The sequence below is a fragment of the Plutella xylostella genome, chromosome 23, assembly GCF_932276165.1.
Source record: "Plutella xylostella chromosome 23, ilPluXylo3.1, whole genome shotgun sequence".
In the NCBI taxonomy this organism is placed as follows: Eukaryota; Metazoa; Arthropoda; class Insecta; order Lepidoptera; family Plutellidae; genus Plutella; species Plutella xylostella.
In genome coordinates this window covers 10,991,804-11,009,468 of record NC_064003.1, presented here as the reverse complement: position 1 = coordinate 11,009,468, position 17,665 = coordinate 10,991,804, and the positions used below count along the sequence as shown (strand labels likewise).

The following is a 17,665-nucleotide window of genomic DNA, read 5'->3' as shown; positions in this document are numbered from 1 at the left end:
TAAATACTTATAATAAGTTAGGTAATCAGTGTTTTGTACTGCGAAAAACATTGATAAATAAATAGACTTACAGTCTATTTTCTTAATTAGATAGGTGTACTTATACATACTTACTACTACTAATGATATAAAAATAACAATGGGAAAAAAATATTGCACAAAATTATAAAGCTTTTTCCCGTCAACCCTCAATCATCATCATTCACGATGGTGTGCTTGATCTTCCTGATCACCTGTCTCGTTCTGACTCGCGGGGGCGACGACACCGCTCTCTTTCTACACCTGGGGCTGGTGCTACCACTTGCACATCGATACGACTTCGATATGTCATTACCCTGAACTAGTCGTACTGGCTTCTTGCTCCTAGCGCTTCCATATGTGATGTACTTCACGTCATCGCCTGGACCGTATTTCGGCCGAGTCTTGGACTTCTTGGCCTCATGAGCGTTTAAAATATCCTGGATGCTTTTATACGCATCAGTGTTTTCCGGATTCGTAGCGTGGAGTATATTCTGGTGACCTGAGAGTCCTGTGACTGGCACTCCGATGCTTTGAGGGTTGAGCGAGTAGGTGACCGCTGGTTTGAATCCTCTGACACTCTCTTGCGGGAACCCAATAGCTTCCTGCTTCTGCAGGGCTTCCAGATGCTTCAAGTACTGATAGGTGTCGGGGTCATTGGCCTGGCTGATGGGCTTGAAGTCTCCGTAGCCCAGGAACTTAAAGGAAGGCTTCGTCGGCTTCACCGCCTCTTTCTCCAAGCTTTTCAGGTACTGCTGCTTAGCCACGACAGCGGCATAGTTGTCGTGGTATCCGTAGCTTGGTTTCTCTGGCTCTCTTTGCTCATATCCCGTGTCGTAATTAGCTTTGTACCCTGGTTCCACATGCGAGCCTTGAGCCGTGGTGTCTTCTTCATCGTCATAAGTGAGTTCCTTTTTGTCGGTGGCTATCTTGAACCTGGTGGGATCGACGCCGTACGCCAGGGTCGGCGGGACGGTGGCTCCGAATAATTCCCGGTCGGAGGTCCGGCCGTAGATGTGCTCGAACACCTTGTAGTCGTCCGTCCAGAACTGGGCGATGCCTGTGAAGAGAATATTTATAAACGGTTGAAACAGTAGTTAGGTGCAATTTAATCGCCAAAAACGATTTATCCCAAAACAGCTTTTAAGAAAAAATCCTTTCAGATAATAATATTATTTGTGTTGTAGTAGCGACGGATGTAATAGCGACGTACAGATTCGGTCTAACTGTGCGCCAAAGATGTCAAGAAAACCTATAAAACCTTAGTTTCTACTCATTTAAAGCCCTCGGGCTTTTCTAGTTCTAACTAGAAACAAGCTTAACGCAAGAAAACATTGAACCTAAGAATCAAATAAACATTAAAACTGCATTTCTAGATTACTAGATACAAGATATCTAAGACTTATTACTCTCTATAAAAGTGAAGTAGATTTATATCAATAGCGGATGCAGTCACATCACTAAGAAATGCAACTTTTTGCACTGAATGGCAACATTATAGGGATCGTGTGAATACCCGTAGTATTTCCCACTTTCATTTTCATTTCCGAGTAGTTCCAGGTATCTACTATCTATAGACCAGGTAATATAATATGTGCAGCAATGTAGAAAATATAGATTTATCTCGTAAGTTCTCGGTAATAGATAACGTGCCTAATTGCGAAATTATTGAGTCATTGGTTTAACTTTCTCTACTCAAGTTACCCGAGTGCAGGTAATGTTTGATAAGTGTAAATTATACCGCTAAGGAGTATTTATTATACCTAGGCACACAGTTACGGTAATTAAGTAAATACGTACATAAGTATGGTATGTTTATAGCTTGCATTAAGATGGACATTCACATTAAATAAAGTAGGTAGGTGGATATAGTTAGATGTAACTGGAAATAAGCTGTCAAAGCTTTTGAATCTTTTGAACCTGAATGTTAATGATGGTAACGGGGTTGAAGTACAGGCAAGTTCTAAAAATTAGTTTGAAACAGTAGGTAACTGATAAAGTTTGCAGTTTGAATTATGGAGAAAACCCACCAAATAAAATATCTTGGCCGGCCAATTACTGGAAAGAAGTTGATGAGGTAGAGCACTCCTGCTTTCTACATCAATGATATAAGTTTATATGTTTCATGTCAAGCATTGGACGATTACGGACTGATGATGATGATTATGTATTTGCTTATTAAGTATGGTTCAGTAAGCAGAAAGCCGGTAGTTAAATCTGGCTGGGGAGAAAGCACTGTAAAGCTCATTGGGGAAGGCCTAGAGTACGCCAGTGGACGATCATTTGCTTATGACATCTCTTAAGAGTATCGCTTATGATCAGGGCTAGTAGCACGGGGCGAATTTAAGACGTGACATAAGTTTTGCATCGCGCTCACTCATATTGCGCAGCCTCAAGAGCGAGCGGGACGGAGAACTTTTGTGATGTCTTAAATGCGCCCCGTGCTACCTATTCAGCTGAAGACTCACCCGGTTGTTTAGTAACTCCACCGCCACCGCTGACCGCCACACAACACAACACACACGCCACGAACCAACGCATCTGAAAAAACAACATCTAGTATGAAGGTAAAGGTAAGGTAGATACGTACGGACGGAAGATGGAAGTTTATTTATTCAAGTTTTTTTAAATTGGTGTTTTTTTTGGGGATGTTGAATACTGTTGAATAGTTGATTTACTTAGGTGGATTTGTTATTTTTATGTTTTGATAGACCACCATTTTAAATTAGAAAAAAGGGAGGTATGTTGTGGACCAAACTCCTGGGCTTTTAGAGCTTTAACAGCTATTTAACAGTTACCTACCATCAGATAAACTGTCCCACAACCTATATTTCATTATATTACATTACAATTAACACTTATGCTAATTAATTAATTAAGTACCTAATTAATCAACCTAATCTCTTTGCCTACTGCACATACCTTGTCTGCAGCTGCTCACTTCATGAGTGCACTGTCTAGTCTACGGCTGACGCAAGGAGAGTGTCGCCGGCGGAGAAATGACGAGTCCTATATAATCTCGTCGATACAGGGGAGGCTCGATTACTAGCGTGCCGGCTTGCTGCGACGAATACCTCTTAAGCCTAAACAAGGCATGGCGGCATGGCAATGATTTTTTTTATTGGTGCTCGCCTGTAACTCAAAATACTAGAGTTCAAAATAAAGTGAGAAATATTTTCCCTTTGCCTTATTAAGAATTAAAAACTATGAATGTCTTAAAGCTTAAAAAGCTTTTATGTAACTTAAAGCTGTGCTATTCGAAGTAGGTATACTTATAACATCTGATATAAAAATGTGAGTTGGTGTGTAGGTATCAAAATGTGATCGATATGGGGAAGCTCGAAGATTTCACAAATAGCCACCGCCTGCCTGACTAAGGTCGTTTCCCCTGTCGTTCAGCTTTAGCTGCTGTTCACAACCATATTTGTACCCTTACCAAAATGTTTACACCTACATAAGTAACATGCTCTTTCTATCAACATAATCACGTTTAGTTATTGATTGCTCAGCACTAGCAGTAGGATGCAATCGTCTCAGCGCGGCGGCGCCCGGCGTCGCGTGGCGTCCGATGTCCAGCGCTTGGGAGAAAGTCAAGTTCAACCTCCGAGGAGCGACCGAGCGGACTGCAGCCTCCTGCCTGCACTCACTAAGTACTAAAGCTGCGTCTCCAACGGGCAAACAGTTTTCTGCCAACCACATTTAGGTAGGTAGAAGGTAGGTAGAGCAAACTGTGAACACTCTATCTATTGAATACTTAGGGCGTCTTGCACAACAAAGTTAAATAAAATTAAATAGTTTGTCTCTTGCTCTGACAGTATAATGTCAGAGCAAGAGGTCATAGATTTAATTTTATTTAACTTTGTTATGCAAGACGCCCTTAAGGGCCCGTACAGGGTGACGTGCCGCGCCAATTTTGGGTTTTCAATGCTCTTCACACAGCACACGCAGTGACACGCACACATGTAAGTTTGCACAGTGGGTCGATAAACTTTTACTCGCCAACTTTATTGACAATTATGTTCAAGTACATTTTGGGTGATTTTAAGGTAAGTAAGTATAATTCTTACTTACACTGGTAGGCACCAGGAAAGAGTAGAAATTAATAGGGGTGCCACTTTACTCTATACTCGGAACCCGATTAGCTTTCTCAAACAAATGTGGTATTTACTACAAGTAGAGTAGTAGAAAGGTAACTAAAAGTATTAAAGTGTAGATAATAAGTTTCGGGCATCCTCCAGCCAACTGAACCCCGACGACAAAGCAAAGTAAATACATAGTGTCGCAAAAGGGCTATACTAAGCCAAAAGGGGATGACTCAAGGGGTCATTCTGAACAACTTTTGTTCTACGAGATTTGCAAATTCGCGAAAAAAAATATTCGTTTTCCATGGTAAAAAGTCACATGTCCAACAAAGTTTCTATGAAAAAGGTTTTTTTTTGTTAATTTCCAAAACTCGTAGAGCAAAAGTTCAGAATGACCCCCTGTCTTACTCCTTTTTACCCGACTGCCGAAGGAGGAGGGTAATGTTTTTTGATTGTATGTATGTATATATGTATGTTTGTCTGTTTCTTTGTTGGTGGTGGCTTGATAGATTTTGATGTATGAGGTATTGTTAGAAGCGTATTGATGGCGCGATGGCTATAGGCTATGTGACGTTCCATTAAAATGTACATAGCGCCCTCTTGAGGACATAACGTGATGATCGAAAAAATTATAATTCAACTTTGCCGTGTAAGGTATCAAATGAAAGGACTTGATTGAAGGTATTTAAATAACAACACCAAAATTATTGAAATAAAAAATGATCATGAACTACCTACCGACGTAAAATTTCATAAAATAAAAACAACTAAAAAGTTACAAATAAAAAAATACAATTATAAAAAACTAAAAACCTGACTGTACGCTAAAAACATGAAAACGAGTCCCAATGTTAATGGAAAGTATCGCAGGCGGGGACCAACTTGACCGCCACTCAAGGCCGTTTTCTAAGTAACATTCAGCTAAATGGTGAACCCTCTGCTGGTATAATTTGTTTATATACCGCTTTTTCAATACCTGTAAGTACATTTTTTGGCAGCATAATATTTTTACTTAATTTTAGGGTTTCGAACGTCAAATGAAAAAAAGCAACCGTTATAGGATCTCTTTGTTGTCCGTCTGTCTGACTGACTGTCTGTCACCGCCCTTTTTCTCAGAAACGGGTAAATATATCAAGCTTATATTTCGCATAGATGGGGAGTACCCCCAAAAAAATATTATGGTACTCCCTGTCCCACACAAGTAAATTGGGGCTTATATTTTTTCCAGTTATTTTGATGTGTATCCTTTTTTTTTCTTTGTTGTTTTGTATAAGTATGTGTTTCTTTTCTTTAAATCTGTATTTTTTTTGTTGTTGCTGTCTATATGTGTCGAAAAAATGTATCTTTATCTTCAAATCACGCTTCTAATCAATCTATCGTTTGTTTTATTTGTGGCTACTGTCTATAGAAGAAATTCCGTCATTGACAATTTTACGTTACGAATTTATTTTTATTTATTTTATTTTTATTTTTACATTTTCGTGGAGAATCAACAGCATTTTGTTAATAAATAATTATTACTTATGAACACATAACAACTTGATGCCATTAACAGAATGAACTTAGTAAACCCAGTAAACCTAACACATCCAGAGGAAAAACAAAATCTATTTCTCTCTCTCTGAAAAACATACTTAATAGCCCAAACTCGATGCTTTTAGCTATTAACATCTTTGAAATAAAATTGAGCCACCACCGTGTTACTGCCCTCATCAGATCCTCACGAGACCATACCTCAACCAGCACCAAGAGACTGTATTTTTGATCCCTAACCTAATGTTCGTGCGTATTGTCATCACTTAGATCCATTCGCTATATTCCTGCTCCTCATCAGACCTTTACGAGACTGTAATATCACGAGAATATTGCACACTATCTAATTTAATTTAATGTATTGAATATACTGGAAGAATTATGCTTCCTCAATTTCAAATCAAATTATGTTGGTGTCATAAAAGTTGAAAAAGTGCAATGACAACCAATGTGCAGTGATTTTGTATCTGTACACGATAAGATCGCGAGCTGTCAGTGCTGCCTAAACCGACGTGACCCTTCTTTGGAGGCCAGCGGCCAACTGAGTCAAACGTCACTTGTGTTTATGATTTTATAACACAGAAAGCCGCCATAGATATTTGTATGAAGATTTGAGGGAAAAAAATTGCTCAAGTTTGGGATTAATTTACACAAAATAAGTGTGTGTTTATTAAAAAACAAGGTATTTAGCGCCTAGTCCAAGCCTTTAACTTTATAATATGATAAAAATCATATGAAAATTCTTAATAATTACGACACAGTTGTTACAATACGGGAGTGTGATTGACTGGTTTTTCTTGATATTCTGAAATTAATTTACAGTTATCCATAATCATTTACTTAAATTCGAATGATTCAGCACCTAGCTAGACTCTTCAACTACCTGTGTGATTTTTTTCAAGGCTGTAGAGCATCATTTACTACATAATTCTATGACAATGCCAACCCTCGATTCCCTATTGCAGACCCTTAATAATGAAACATGTAAGTACTTACACTATAGCTGATACGGCGTTCGTATTATTTCCTGAAGTCGTATAACTAGAGGTAACAAAAGTTGTTATGAAAGCTTAGGTAGCATTATCAGTTTATAATAGGTAAGAGGTAAGTACGTACAATACAATACGTACAATAGGTGGTTACCAGATTTGGTTTTACCACCGAAGTTACAAGCATTCAAGCCTATGAGGAGGTGCATATACTTTTCGAACAATATTGAAGTTATCGAACCTGTCCGGCAGTTGAAAAATAATAAACATCGTCTGTGGAGGAACATTAGTAATTTCGTTGCTGAAAATCCGTTCCTTACGTACCTACTTATTATACTAAGTGCCAATTTCTCCATTGTCGGTTATCTAACCGACCACTCATCAATTATACATCATCTCCATATAAAATTCATGACAGATATTGTGTCAAAAGTCAACCACTAATACCTACCTGGTTATGCTCTAACCGACAATGGAGAAACTGGCACTAACCATAATACCCTGACTACTTTCATTATTCTTTACCTACTCTGTTTTGATGTTAATTTTGTGATCTCGATAACTAGTGTAGATTCTGTATTTATCAGCAATGTCAGTAAAGAAAGTAAGTACTTACTTACCTAATTATTTAACTAATTTACTAGAATAAAATACCTAACTAGATAAATTGCATAGCAGCTCTGCTGCATAGTTAATCAGCCAAGTTATTAAACAGATCAATTCGTCATTTACTTATTCAACAAATATGACGGTTTGACAGCGTCAAAGACCGATTACCCGCAAATCGTCGCCACGTGGGAATTCACATTCAAGAATATCGGCAAAAACTACACCGACACCATGCGACAATACACCAATTAATTAATAGATACCTAAGCGGTAAGTATTTAGATTAGAAAAGAAATGAGGAACAACGGGTGGATTTTAATGGTAGCGGTAGCCGCATGATATGTACCTAGGTATCTGAATTCCAAATGAAGTGGGTACCTATGTACCGTGTCAGTAATAATAACTCTTTTCAACGTCGATATGGTTGCTACGAGACAGTCAACATTCCTTAACTATCTATAAGCTTTAACTATCCATATAAACATATTTATTAGTTTAAAATAATGTTGTTATTTTTGTGATTGTTTATACATAACTAAATTTATTACTGTACATTTTAAGAGCTTACATTATATACAACCGATAACCACCTATCAAAGGTTGGCTGGTAGAAATTGCTTTTTAGCAATAAGTCCGCCTTTGTGCGCAAATTATTAAAGCTATGTTTTTAAAATGCATCTGTGTATAAATAGTTTTTTGTGTGCAATAAAGTGTATATATATAAATAAATAAAAGATAAGGCTAGGCGGGAAGGTATTGTAATATTAGCACTAGATTCATAGACAGACTAGCAAAAAGTGAAGCCTAACTTTTCCAAGGTAATCTAATATGGACACGGAGGCAATATCGCATGTCTGTGGGACTCGTTCGATGGAGGTTGACGACTGATCGGATCCGGAAGTGGAGCCGTTTCACTCTCCGCGGCAAATCGCTCACATCCGTATCCGGTACAGTTGAAGCGGGAAAAGTGATTAGAATTATTGTGTTTAGCGTGGAAACTCACTGTCAATGTTCGTTTGCATAAATTGCGTAACGCGTAGGTAAATTACGAGTTTATGTCTTAACTATTACCTACACTTACCTCACTTCTTAGTGTGTCGGTGTAAAACACTATAGTTGGACTATAGCGTTTACGATCGCGATTGTGAAAGGATTTCTCCTGTGAGATTAGTTGTTAGTCGCCGACTATCCAGGGTGCGCCTAACTAACATGTTATACGTTCCTATATGCTTTTATTTAGATAAATCGTACGGATCATAGCTTTTTCTACATAACCTACTTATAGCCCGCTGAGTGGCCAGTATAGCTACCGCCAGTGTCCATGTTTCCGCATGGTACATGTCATCCAATCATTTTTCATATCTGGATAGGTTCAAATAAAAACACAATGGACATTATTTACATCTCTTTAATAACCTTATTTAGGTATCAATTTACCTACAATATGTAAAAAAAACTTATAATGTATGTAGCCACTAAGCACACACAATATTGCTACATAGCTCACACAATAAGATGGTTTTGCAAACAATTTACAAATCATAATTTTGTAATTTACATAAAAAATACAATTAATATGAATACATGTACCACCCTAATACACAACCAACTTTTAGCAACTTTACTTCAATAATCTGATAGCTCTTTAGTATTGTGGAATCTCTTATACAAATAAGTACATCCCTGTTTATTAGTGTCCAGCACTAAACAGTAAATTCATTCAAAATCTGAATTTAAGATTAAATTCTCAACCAATTGCATTTATATGCCTTTTAAACTGGATCTGGTTTGTTAGTTCCTGCTAAATCTACCTTTATAACTGGCATGCTACCCTCAGCTGTAGTTATTTGGAACTCAACTTTGGGATCAGCTTCATTTGGTGCTTTTATGAATAATCCAGCTTCTTCAGGCTTCAGAAGAGTTCTTTCACCCTTCAAGTTAATGATTTCTTTCACAAAATTCTTGTTGGTGATTCTACGGCGCTGGTTGCGTGGCCTCATTTTTAAATTCAGCTCTTTAAGTTTCTCCAAGTTTTTCTTGAGGTCCATTTTCTTTTTGTCTTGTTTTGGTTCTACATTGATTTGGAGAGATGCAATAAACTCTGTTGGGTCGAGTGCCTTTTGTTCAAAGGGTTGACTGTCTTCTGAGTCATATGCTCGGTTGATTCTCTCTATCTCAGACCATGCCGAGTGTGATACAACTGAGCAGGATGGTGTTTGAGTCCGACTGTGGCTGATGATGCTGGCATTATCAAAGTCATTGTGTGTGAGAGCGCCGCCATCCTCCTTCACGAACTGCAGGTCCTCGTAACCGAACGGGAAATCACACTCTGTGTTCTCACACATCAGCATCTTGTAGTTGAAGTTGATAAAGAATAACCTCACTTCAGACTGGCACAGAGGACAGATCTGTAAAAACAATTTGAAGGTTACTTTAATTTAATTTAAATTACTAAATATATAATCTTTAAATAAGGATGCTTACTCTAGACATAGCATCTTCTAAGCTCCGTGGACTATCTTCTAATACTGAAGGTATCATCTGCAATTCAAAAATACACACAATGATGAATGCGACTCGGAAAATTTATGTTGCTGATGGTTAATAAAATTTACTTACATTTGTGACCGATGGGATCTGGACAATAGATTCCAATTTATCCATTTTGCAGCTCTAGCGTGCTTTGATTTTAATGAAATTGAAATGATTTTTTAGGTTACAAAACAAATCAAAAACAAAATAAACCAAATGATTTCAATGACAGCCGTGCGTGACAGATGCTCAATGAAATGCGATTTGACATTAGTCACAGAATAGCAACTATACTATAGACGGAAAAGCATGGTATAGTGCCACAAACTTATCTGTTCCGGTGAGAGCGAACTAAATTGGTCCATACCTCATTACTTACTAATGAATTTCATATTGACATGACATAGATTATATGGACCAATTTAGTTCGCTCTCACCGGAACAGATAAGTTTGTGGCACTATATTTAGTATTTTTCGTGTGACAACACTTTTAAAAATCGAAACTTCCGGCCGGCCGGCTGTCAGTGTAATAGTGACATTTTGTCAATGTCAAAAAGATCAAGGTCGATCTGTCGCAGGCAACTGGTTTAATCTCCTGTTTGATTGAACCACTAGCCCGTTCATTGGATGGCGCTGTTCAGTTGTATGACTAAAGGACAACTCGTCAAGTCGTTGATTGTAACGTTCGACGTCTTGACTGAACGTCATTCAGCGAGGTCGTTGAATGGGATATAGTATAGCAACTTTGTAATGTCTGGTTAGGGTGAACATCACCAGACAAGAGTCAACAAAAATACTATGTTACAAAGCTCTTATCTCACAAATTAACTAAACAATAACAATAAACGTACCTTCATATTGTTTGTTGCGAAACAGTTTTCCGAGGTTTGTCCATAGATTTTGATAATATTCTTTTTACAATTTTTGAAGTTTATTAAACAATTTGTTGACCCTAACGACGGATTTTCATTTAGGTATAAAATAATTAAGAAATTAAGGAATCTACAGTTATTAGGGCTAATAAGTACCACGCAAGTTGTTTTCTCAACATTTGGCGACCGTGCTATGGAGCGGGCACTGCTGGAGAGAAAAACCGCGCGCCGCCTCTTCACTGTGGCGTGCGATAAGTTCGACCAATCTCTCAGCGAAGACCCAGGAAATAAGAAGGTAGTAAAGGCCTATTACGAAAGTCTAACCGTAAAGCATAAGAAGCTACTAGAAGTTAACAATGCAGTACTACAATTGCTGTTAGACACACAGGGTGCTGCTGACTACGATGCAGAGGTGGACGCGGCGGAGACATATGAAGACAGATGGTTTCTGTCCGAACAGTCATTTTTAGAATGGTCAACCTCAGAGGCCAACCAAAATTTTAAAGGCGAGGAGTATAAATCTGTTTCTGGAAACACGGAAAATAAAAAAAGATTCAGACTGCCCCGATTAGAGCTACCTAAATTTGACGGGCAGATTAAGTCATGGCTTACGTTTTGGGGACAGTTTATAAAAATTCACGATGACGAAGATATAGATGATGGAGATAAGTTTCAATACCTACTACAATGTATGGAGCATGGGTCCAGCGCTCGAGACCTGGTGGAAAGCTTCCCTCTGACGGCTGCCAACTATAACAAAGCGCTTGAACAACTGAAGCAGAGATTCGCCAGGGATGAGCTGTTGGTAGAGCACTACGTACGAGAACTCCTACAGCTTATCAAATGGGTACAACCTAACGTAAGCACTCGGGTTTTATATGACAAGCTAATGACACAAATCCTAGCTTTGGAGTCCCTGGGTGTGACACAAGACAAGTATGCGGCCTTTCTTTACCCGATGGTTGAGTCCACATTGCCTGAAGAGATGCTAAGAGCTTGGTGTCGATCGGAGAGGCGCAGCAATGATGAAAATAGCCCTCTAACAGACCTGCTGAGCTTCATTAAGAAAGAAGTCGAGTCAGAGGAAAGAATTAAGATAGCGAGGGCAGGTTTGGGAAAGGCGCAGACCAGCAACACTCCTACTGTATCGTGCTTCACTGGTTTCACAGCTGTATACATGAAAAATACTTCTACTCCTTCCCCTTCAAAGCCAGAGAAGAGTTGCATTTGGTGCGGAAAAACTTCTCATATAAGCTCGGAGTGTAACACAGCGCTGACAATGACAATAGAAGAGCGAAATGAATTTGTTAAGAAGAAGGGAGGATGCTTTGCGTGTTTGAACATCGGTCACAGAGCTATGGTCTGCAAGAAGAGAAACAGATGTGTCGCTTGTGGTAGACGTCACTTTCCTATTATGTGTCCAGCCATAGCAAAAGCATTTCCAGTTACAGAAGAAAAACGTAAGGAAAAGATACAGAATAAGTCCACCAGTCTTCTACAAATAGTTAAGAAGGGTATTATTATGAAGACCGATGCAAGGAGGCAGAGTAAGTCAAGCAAGATAAGTAATGAAGGAAGGCCTAAGCTAAAGTTAAGTTGGAAGGACCTAAGAGAAAATGGTCCAACTACTCACGAAAATACAGAAGAAGTTAAGATTAAGATTAAGAAAAAGAAGAGGAAAGGAAAAATAAAGACGGCTTTCGGTAATAATGGAACTAATTTAAAGGAAGATTTAATGGGAAAGTTAAGAATGTCCAGACAAGAAGAAGTAAGTAAGAGATTTGGATGGCGCTGTATGCCGCCTCACGCGCCATGGTGGGGTGGGTTCCGGGACGAATCAGAAAACAGGAGCTCGTCCCAGTGAATCACCGACTACACCTACGGGATACCACAACGTATTTGTTAGTTAGCACATTTTAGTTAATATTGCATAGGTACGTATAAGGTGTGTTATTTTTGTGGTTTCGTTTCTTTTGGGTAGGTGTAGATATAAGTTTAGTTAAAAATCTAGGATAAGTAAGTTTTTTAGAATTGTTTTGCAATGGTAATTGCAAGGCGCGGAGTATGTTGCGAAACAGTTTTCCGAGGTTTGTCCATAGATTTTGATAATATTCTTTTTACAATTTTTGAAGTTTATTAAACAATTTGTTGACCCTAACGACGGATTTTCATTTAGGTATAAAATAATTAAGAAATTAAGGAATCTACAGTTATTAGGGCTAATAAGTACCACGCAAGTTGTTTTCTCAACATTGTTGTTCATAATTATCCAGTTTCGCCACTTTTTTTGTTTGAAACTATCCGCCCGCGGCGTAATAATAGGTAAATCCATGTTGTCACACTATTTTAACACAAATAACACACTTTAAAGCTAATTTATTTGCAAAAAAACTAACAATATAGGTGCTTTTTGTGTCAGCTGTTAGCTGTTAGACGCCATATTTGTTTTATTCACCACCTGACTGATTTTAAGTCAGCTAACTAGTTGGACGTTTTGTGACGCTTGTACAATCAACGTTCGGCCTAGTCATACAACTGAACAGCGCCATCCAATGAACGGGCTAGTGGTTCAATCAAACAGGAGATTAAACCAGTTGCCTGCGACAGATCGTATCGTCGTCCGCAATTAACAAGTTAAAGATTTTGTAATAATCATCATTTCATTGATTGTATTTGTGCGCCGCACGTACGTGAATTGATTCCGACTCAAATATTCCATAAAACATATCATAATGGCTAAAGCTGTCTGTGTTCTTAAGGGTGATGTCAGCGGCAGCATTTTCTTCGAGCAAAGTGTAAGCAAATATTTTATAATCTTTCATCCTTACTATTTTACGAACCTTTGGACTATAGATGGATGATTTTCCGTAACTAGCGTTGTACTATGTACAATATAGCTAGGGTCAGTTTCTTAGTACACAGTCAGGTACTTCAACATAATTGTTTTTCCGACTAGAATGTTCCAACCTACCTACCTCTATATTAACATAATTATTATCTTGCGGAGAATGCAGGTACAGGTTTTATCATTCTGTACAACTTCAACCGGCCGAATTAGGGTTGTTTCCATGTTCTACCAGCTCATTGGTAATAAATAAAATGAAACTCACTTCACATTCACAGGTTTTAGGTATGCTTCTTATGCATAACATGATAGCTGTTAGAATAGATCTAGGTAACATCCTGCATGGATTGTTGTATCATATGCTGCATGTTGTGGCATAGCTGAAATAAGATAGAGTAGTAAGACTAAAGTGTCTCCACCAACCACCAACTTATCTATCTGGGGCAAGATCATAGAAACAACAACATTCACTCTCTTCCCTTAACATCTATCTCTAACACTCTGTAATTGACATGCTACATTTTTTATTCCAGAATGCGACTGCCCCCGTGACTGTGTCCGGAGAGATCACCGGACTCTCCAAGGTGAGATATGCTTTGTTTGTCGTCTTGTGATAGAAGTTAGGAAGAAGCAGTTAAGTAGCATGATTCCATTTAGATTTCATGCATTTGAATCATCAGTGGATTTATTAATGGTTTGGTTAAGCTAGTTATAGGTAGGTACATTCTATGTAAGCTTTAAGACCTATCTCAATGTTTTCACCAAACAAGATCAATTAAATAACCTGTAATGAAAAAAAACAAGTCTATAAAACTACTACAATTATTCACCTAGTGATATATTTATCTTGACCTTGTATGGTCCTCATGATAACACTGTTTAATTGCGTCAGTTATACATACATTATGTATGTATTCAATACTTATACATATACATGTCACCTACTTATTGTATTGTGCTGTGTCACCACTTCAAAAATCAATGAAGGAATAGATAAATAATACAATAATTGAAACAGTTAATTTAATATTGTTTCTGACTAGAAATGTATTCTTTATTTTCTGGCTTTGATGTTTTTTTTTGTGTTTTTGAATTTGAATGAGTACCACTGCATAACATGACTGATCTAAATCCAAGAAATCACTTGTTGCAGCTGTAAGTAGTAGGTACTTAGATTAAAAATACACAGTTCCACACTTTAATTATGTGCATAATAACTTGAGAGTTCACTTGAACAAACACCAGGTTACTTCCGACAAAATATAAATTTTCCATTATCACTTGAATCTATGGATCTCCATAATGTGGACATAATGTACCACTATGCACTGTATACTTAGTTATTTCGCATTTTTGTTAGGGCATCCACTGTGTTTAAATTTCAAGCTCTAGCATGCATCTCAAGTACCTTACCTACATAATATGTAACATAATATTATAGCAAAAACCTCTTTCTTCCACTCATAGATGTTCCATAGGAGATGCGACCTTATGGGCCCTAATACCCAGGATGCATAATAGATTTTAAGCTGGCATAGAGCTAGCAATGACTTAGGGACAATCTCTAAAGTGCTGACACATCAGCAGCCTATCACCGTTGTCAAGCCAGTGTCCTACTCCATTATGGTGAATTCCAATTTACCAGTGAAAACCACCTTAACTCATACACACTTAACTAAAAAACACCATCATTACCCTTCCAGGGCAAGCACGGCTTCCACATCCACGAGTTCGGGGACAACACCAACGGCTGCACCTCCGCCGGCGCGCACTTCAACCCGCTGCAGCAGACACACGGCGCGCCCAGCGACGCCGTCCGCCATGTCGGAGACTTGGGCAATGTGGAGAGCGATGGAGGCGTGACTAAGGTAAAGTTTAAAGAAGTTGTCAAGGATGTTGTCAGAATCAGGCTATGGTCCACTGCTGAATATTATGTAGACCTTTCAAGGTCAGCCTCAGCCGGTCTGTGTTGATAATATGCCATAACAATGTTCTGCACCGCAAAGGAGTGCACAAAAGGAGCATTCTTGAGTGACCTAATCCATTCACTGTGGTACAGTAACAAACCCTAGACAACTCTACTGTTTGCCTCCAACACAAATAATAAAATGACTGTGCCTCAGTCTTTATTTCCAATACACTGAAGTTAGACTGTGCTCATCACATCTGACTTGGCCAAAATTAAGTTTATGAATAAACTCTAATCACATTAGGTACCTATTAACAGTATCCCCCATTTCTCCCCAGGTGTGCATCCAAGACAAGCAGATCTCCCTCACAGGAGCGCACAGCATCGTGGGCCGCACGCTGGTGGTGCACGCGGACCCCGACGACCTCGGCGCGGGAGGCCACGAGCTCAGCAAGACCACGGGCAACGCGGGCGCGCGCATCGCCTGCGGGGTCATTGGACTGGCTAAGGCTTAGGTGTTAGCGGGTTAGGGGGCAAACATTGGAAACGAGCAATAATTTGGCTAAAATCGGCATAAATGTTATTAAGGTGCTGTTATAAAGAAGCAGTCTAATTAAATAATAACTCTGGGAGGTACTGATTGGTACAGCATAAAAGCTAACTATTCAGATTTGTTTCATTGTAAAAGTTCCCTAAGAAATAAGTGCCAGTGATAGTAGATGTTTGTCTCATACTCGTAGTTATGTGTGAGGTGTTTTAAGTGATCGATTTGTGGATGTGATGGATATCAAAAAGCGTAATATGTAGTTCTACCTAGTGAAAAAATATCTCAGTGCTAATAATAAGGTAAAATAAAGCACTTATAATCAGGCGTGTATAAAATTATATTTATAGTAACTGCTTGGTGTAGGGCCAACCCTTGTATTTTCTTGTTTTGTCATAAAAGCATAATAAACTGTGACAAATCTTTTTATTTTGTCTTATTTATCTATAGTTAAGGGTAACATCACATATGTATAACCATCAGTTAAATTAAACAGTGGAAGCTACTACTAACTTTGCTATGTGTTGTCGTGAACCATCAAACTGCAGGCAGGCAACCATATTTTAATATTGATTTAGGAAGTGAGTAAAGAATCAACATCAAAGACAGTTTTAGTTATGAAATCTTTATTTGCCCTATAGAGTACACAGTATTTCCTTCTTTACTAAAGAATATACTAGTAGAGGAATCATGAGATTGAAATACGCTTTTACTGCTGTAGTTCCATCTCCAGGGACAATCCGTAAAGCTCTGAACACTCAGTGAGGCCCAGAAGTTGTCTAGTTCTCGACTATTTGCATATTCCGACATCTGGCTGCTGAGCTTCTGGATTAATGAAGGTGTGAAAAAACCATTGGCAATTAAAAGTGATATCCTAGTTGAAGGCATTGGATTTTCACTCTTCGGCTGGCTGTATGTGCTCACATAGTCATAGGTTGGAGTGAGGTTCCCTCCGCAAGCTAGCATTCCAAGCCATTCTGATAACTCTTCAGGGTCTGCGCCTTTCAGTGAGGGAATTTCAGTTATAGATGGTGAGACTCTTTTCAGTTGAGCTGATTCAGCAGTAATGATGTGGTTTTTGTCAAAAAAGTATTTGGCAATGGATGACGGACAAACATCTTCACTATGAGGCTCCCAGGTTATGATGAAATCAAATGTCTTGAGTTTACTTAGTGCCAGTTTCGCCTTATTTAGGATTTTGCTGTTGGTCAGGTCAATTTTTACTTCATAAAAATCATGTGCTTGTTTTGTCCCTTCTAAGCCTAAAGTTTGGAAAACATTGTATATCACATGAAGCTTTAATAACCCGCCTGTGATAGCGACACAGTTCTGTGACAAACAGTCTCGGTTGACCGACAAACAGTATAGTTTTCCGTTCTTTACGAAGTTTTCTACGAAAGTGATATCAAGGAAGGCGGTCACAGGACAATCACTTAACCTGTAATAAACACAGTCGTCAGTGATGAGTTCTTCAAGTAAGCTCGGTGTGTGGAGCTCGTCGGGGCAGGTGATCACCAAACTCTCGTAGAAATCGTTCATGTTTACAGTTTTCATCGCAGTGTCCAAGTCGACATTTTGGTCTAGATGTGTCACTGTTTTCGGCGGCGGAAGGTTCCAAACTTCAGGGCAGAGCATTTTATAAATATGATATTGTTTACTGGAGGTTTTTCTTATAAATACAGATATGAAATATTAACTATGAAAGTTACATTCAAAGTGATTCAAAACAAT

The 17,665-nt window shown here is 38.6% G+C and overlaps 4 protein-coding genes across 4 annotated transcripts; 1 reads left to right on the top strand and 3 right to left on the bottom strand.

The window, feature by feature from the left end:
* Positions 1-100: 100 nt before the first annotated feature.
* On the bottom strand, positions 101-2,590 carry LOC119692607. The gene is made up of 2 exons (XM_038113721.2): positions 2,487-2,590; positions 101-1,078 (listed from the first exon to the last, which is right to left on the bottom strand). Exons 1-2 carry the CDS (start codon positions 2,572-2,574, stop codon positions 189-191), a joined length of 978 nt encoding a protein of 325 aa, XP_037969649.2. The 5' UTR covers positions 2,575-2,590; the 3' UTR covers positions 101-188.
* A 6,031-nt stretch (positions 2,591-8,621) lies between these two features.
* Positions 8,622-10,009, bottom strand: LOC105385147. Its single transcript, XM_011555475.3, has 3 exons — positions 9,851-10,009; positions 9,716-9,772; positions 8,622-9,639 (listed from the first exon to the last, which is right to left on the bottom strand). The coding sequence occupies exons 1-3, from the start codon at positions 9,893-9,895 to the stop codon at positions 9,004-9,006; spliced, it is 738 nt and encodes a 245-aa protein (XP_011553777.3). The 5' UTR covers positions 9,896-10,009; the 3' UTR covers positions 8,622-9,003.
* A 3,238-nt stretch (positions 10,010-13,247) lies between these two features.
* On the top strand, positions 13,248-16,358 carry LOC105385148 (superoxide dismutase [Cu-Zn]). The gene is made up of 4 exons (XM_011555476.3): positions 13,248-13,431; positions 14,015-14,065; positions 15,185-15,349; positions 15,729-16,358. The coding sequence occupies exons 1-4, from the start codon at positions 13,369-13,371 to the stop codon at positions 15,903-15,905; spliced, it is 456 nt and encodes a 151-aa protein (XP_011553778.3). The 5' UTR covers positions 13,248-13,368; the 3' UTR covers positions 15,906-16,358.
* Positions 16,359-16,538: 180 nt separating this feature from the next.
* LOC119692545 lies at positions 16,539-17,574 on the bottom strand. Its single transcript, XM_038113479.2, has one exon. The coding sequence runs from the start codon at positions 17,567-17,569 to the stop codon at positions 16,550-16,552; it is 1,020 nt and encodes a 339-aa protein (XP_037969407.2). The 5' UTR covers positions 17,570-17,574; the 3' UTR covers positions 16,539-16,549.
* Between the last annotated feature and the right edge of the window lie 91 nt (positions 17,575-17,665).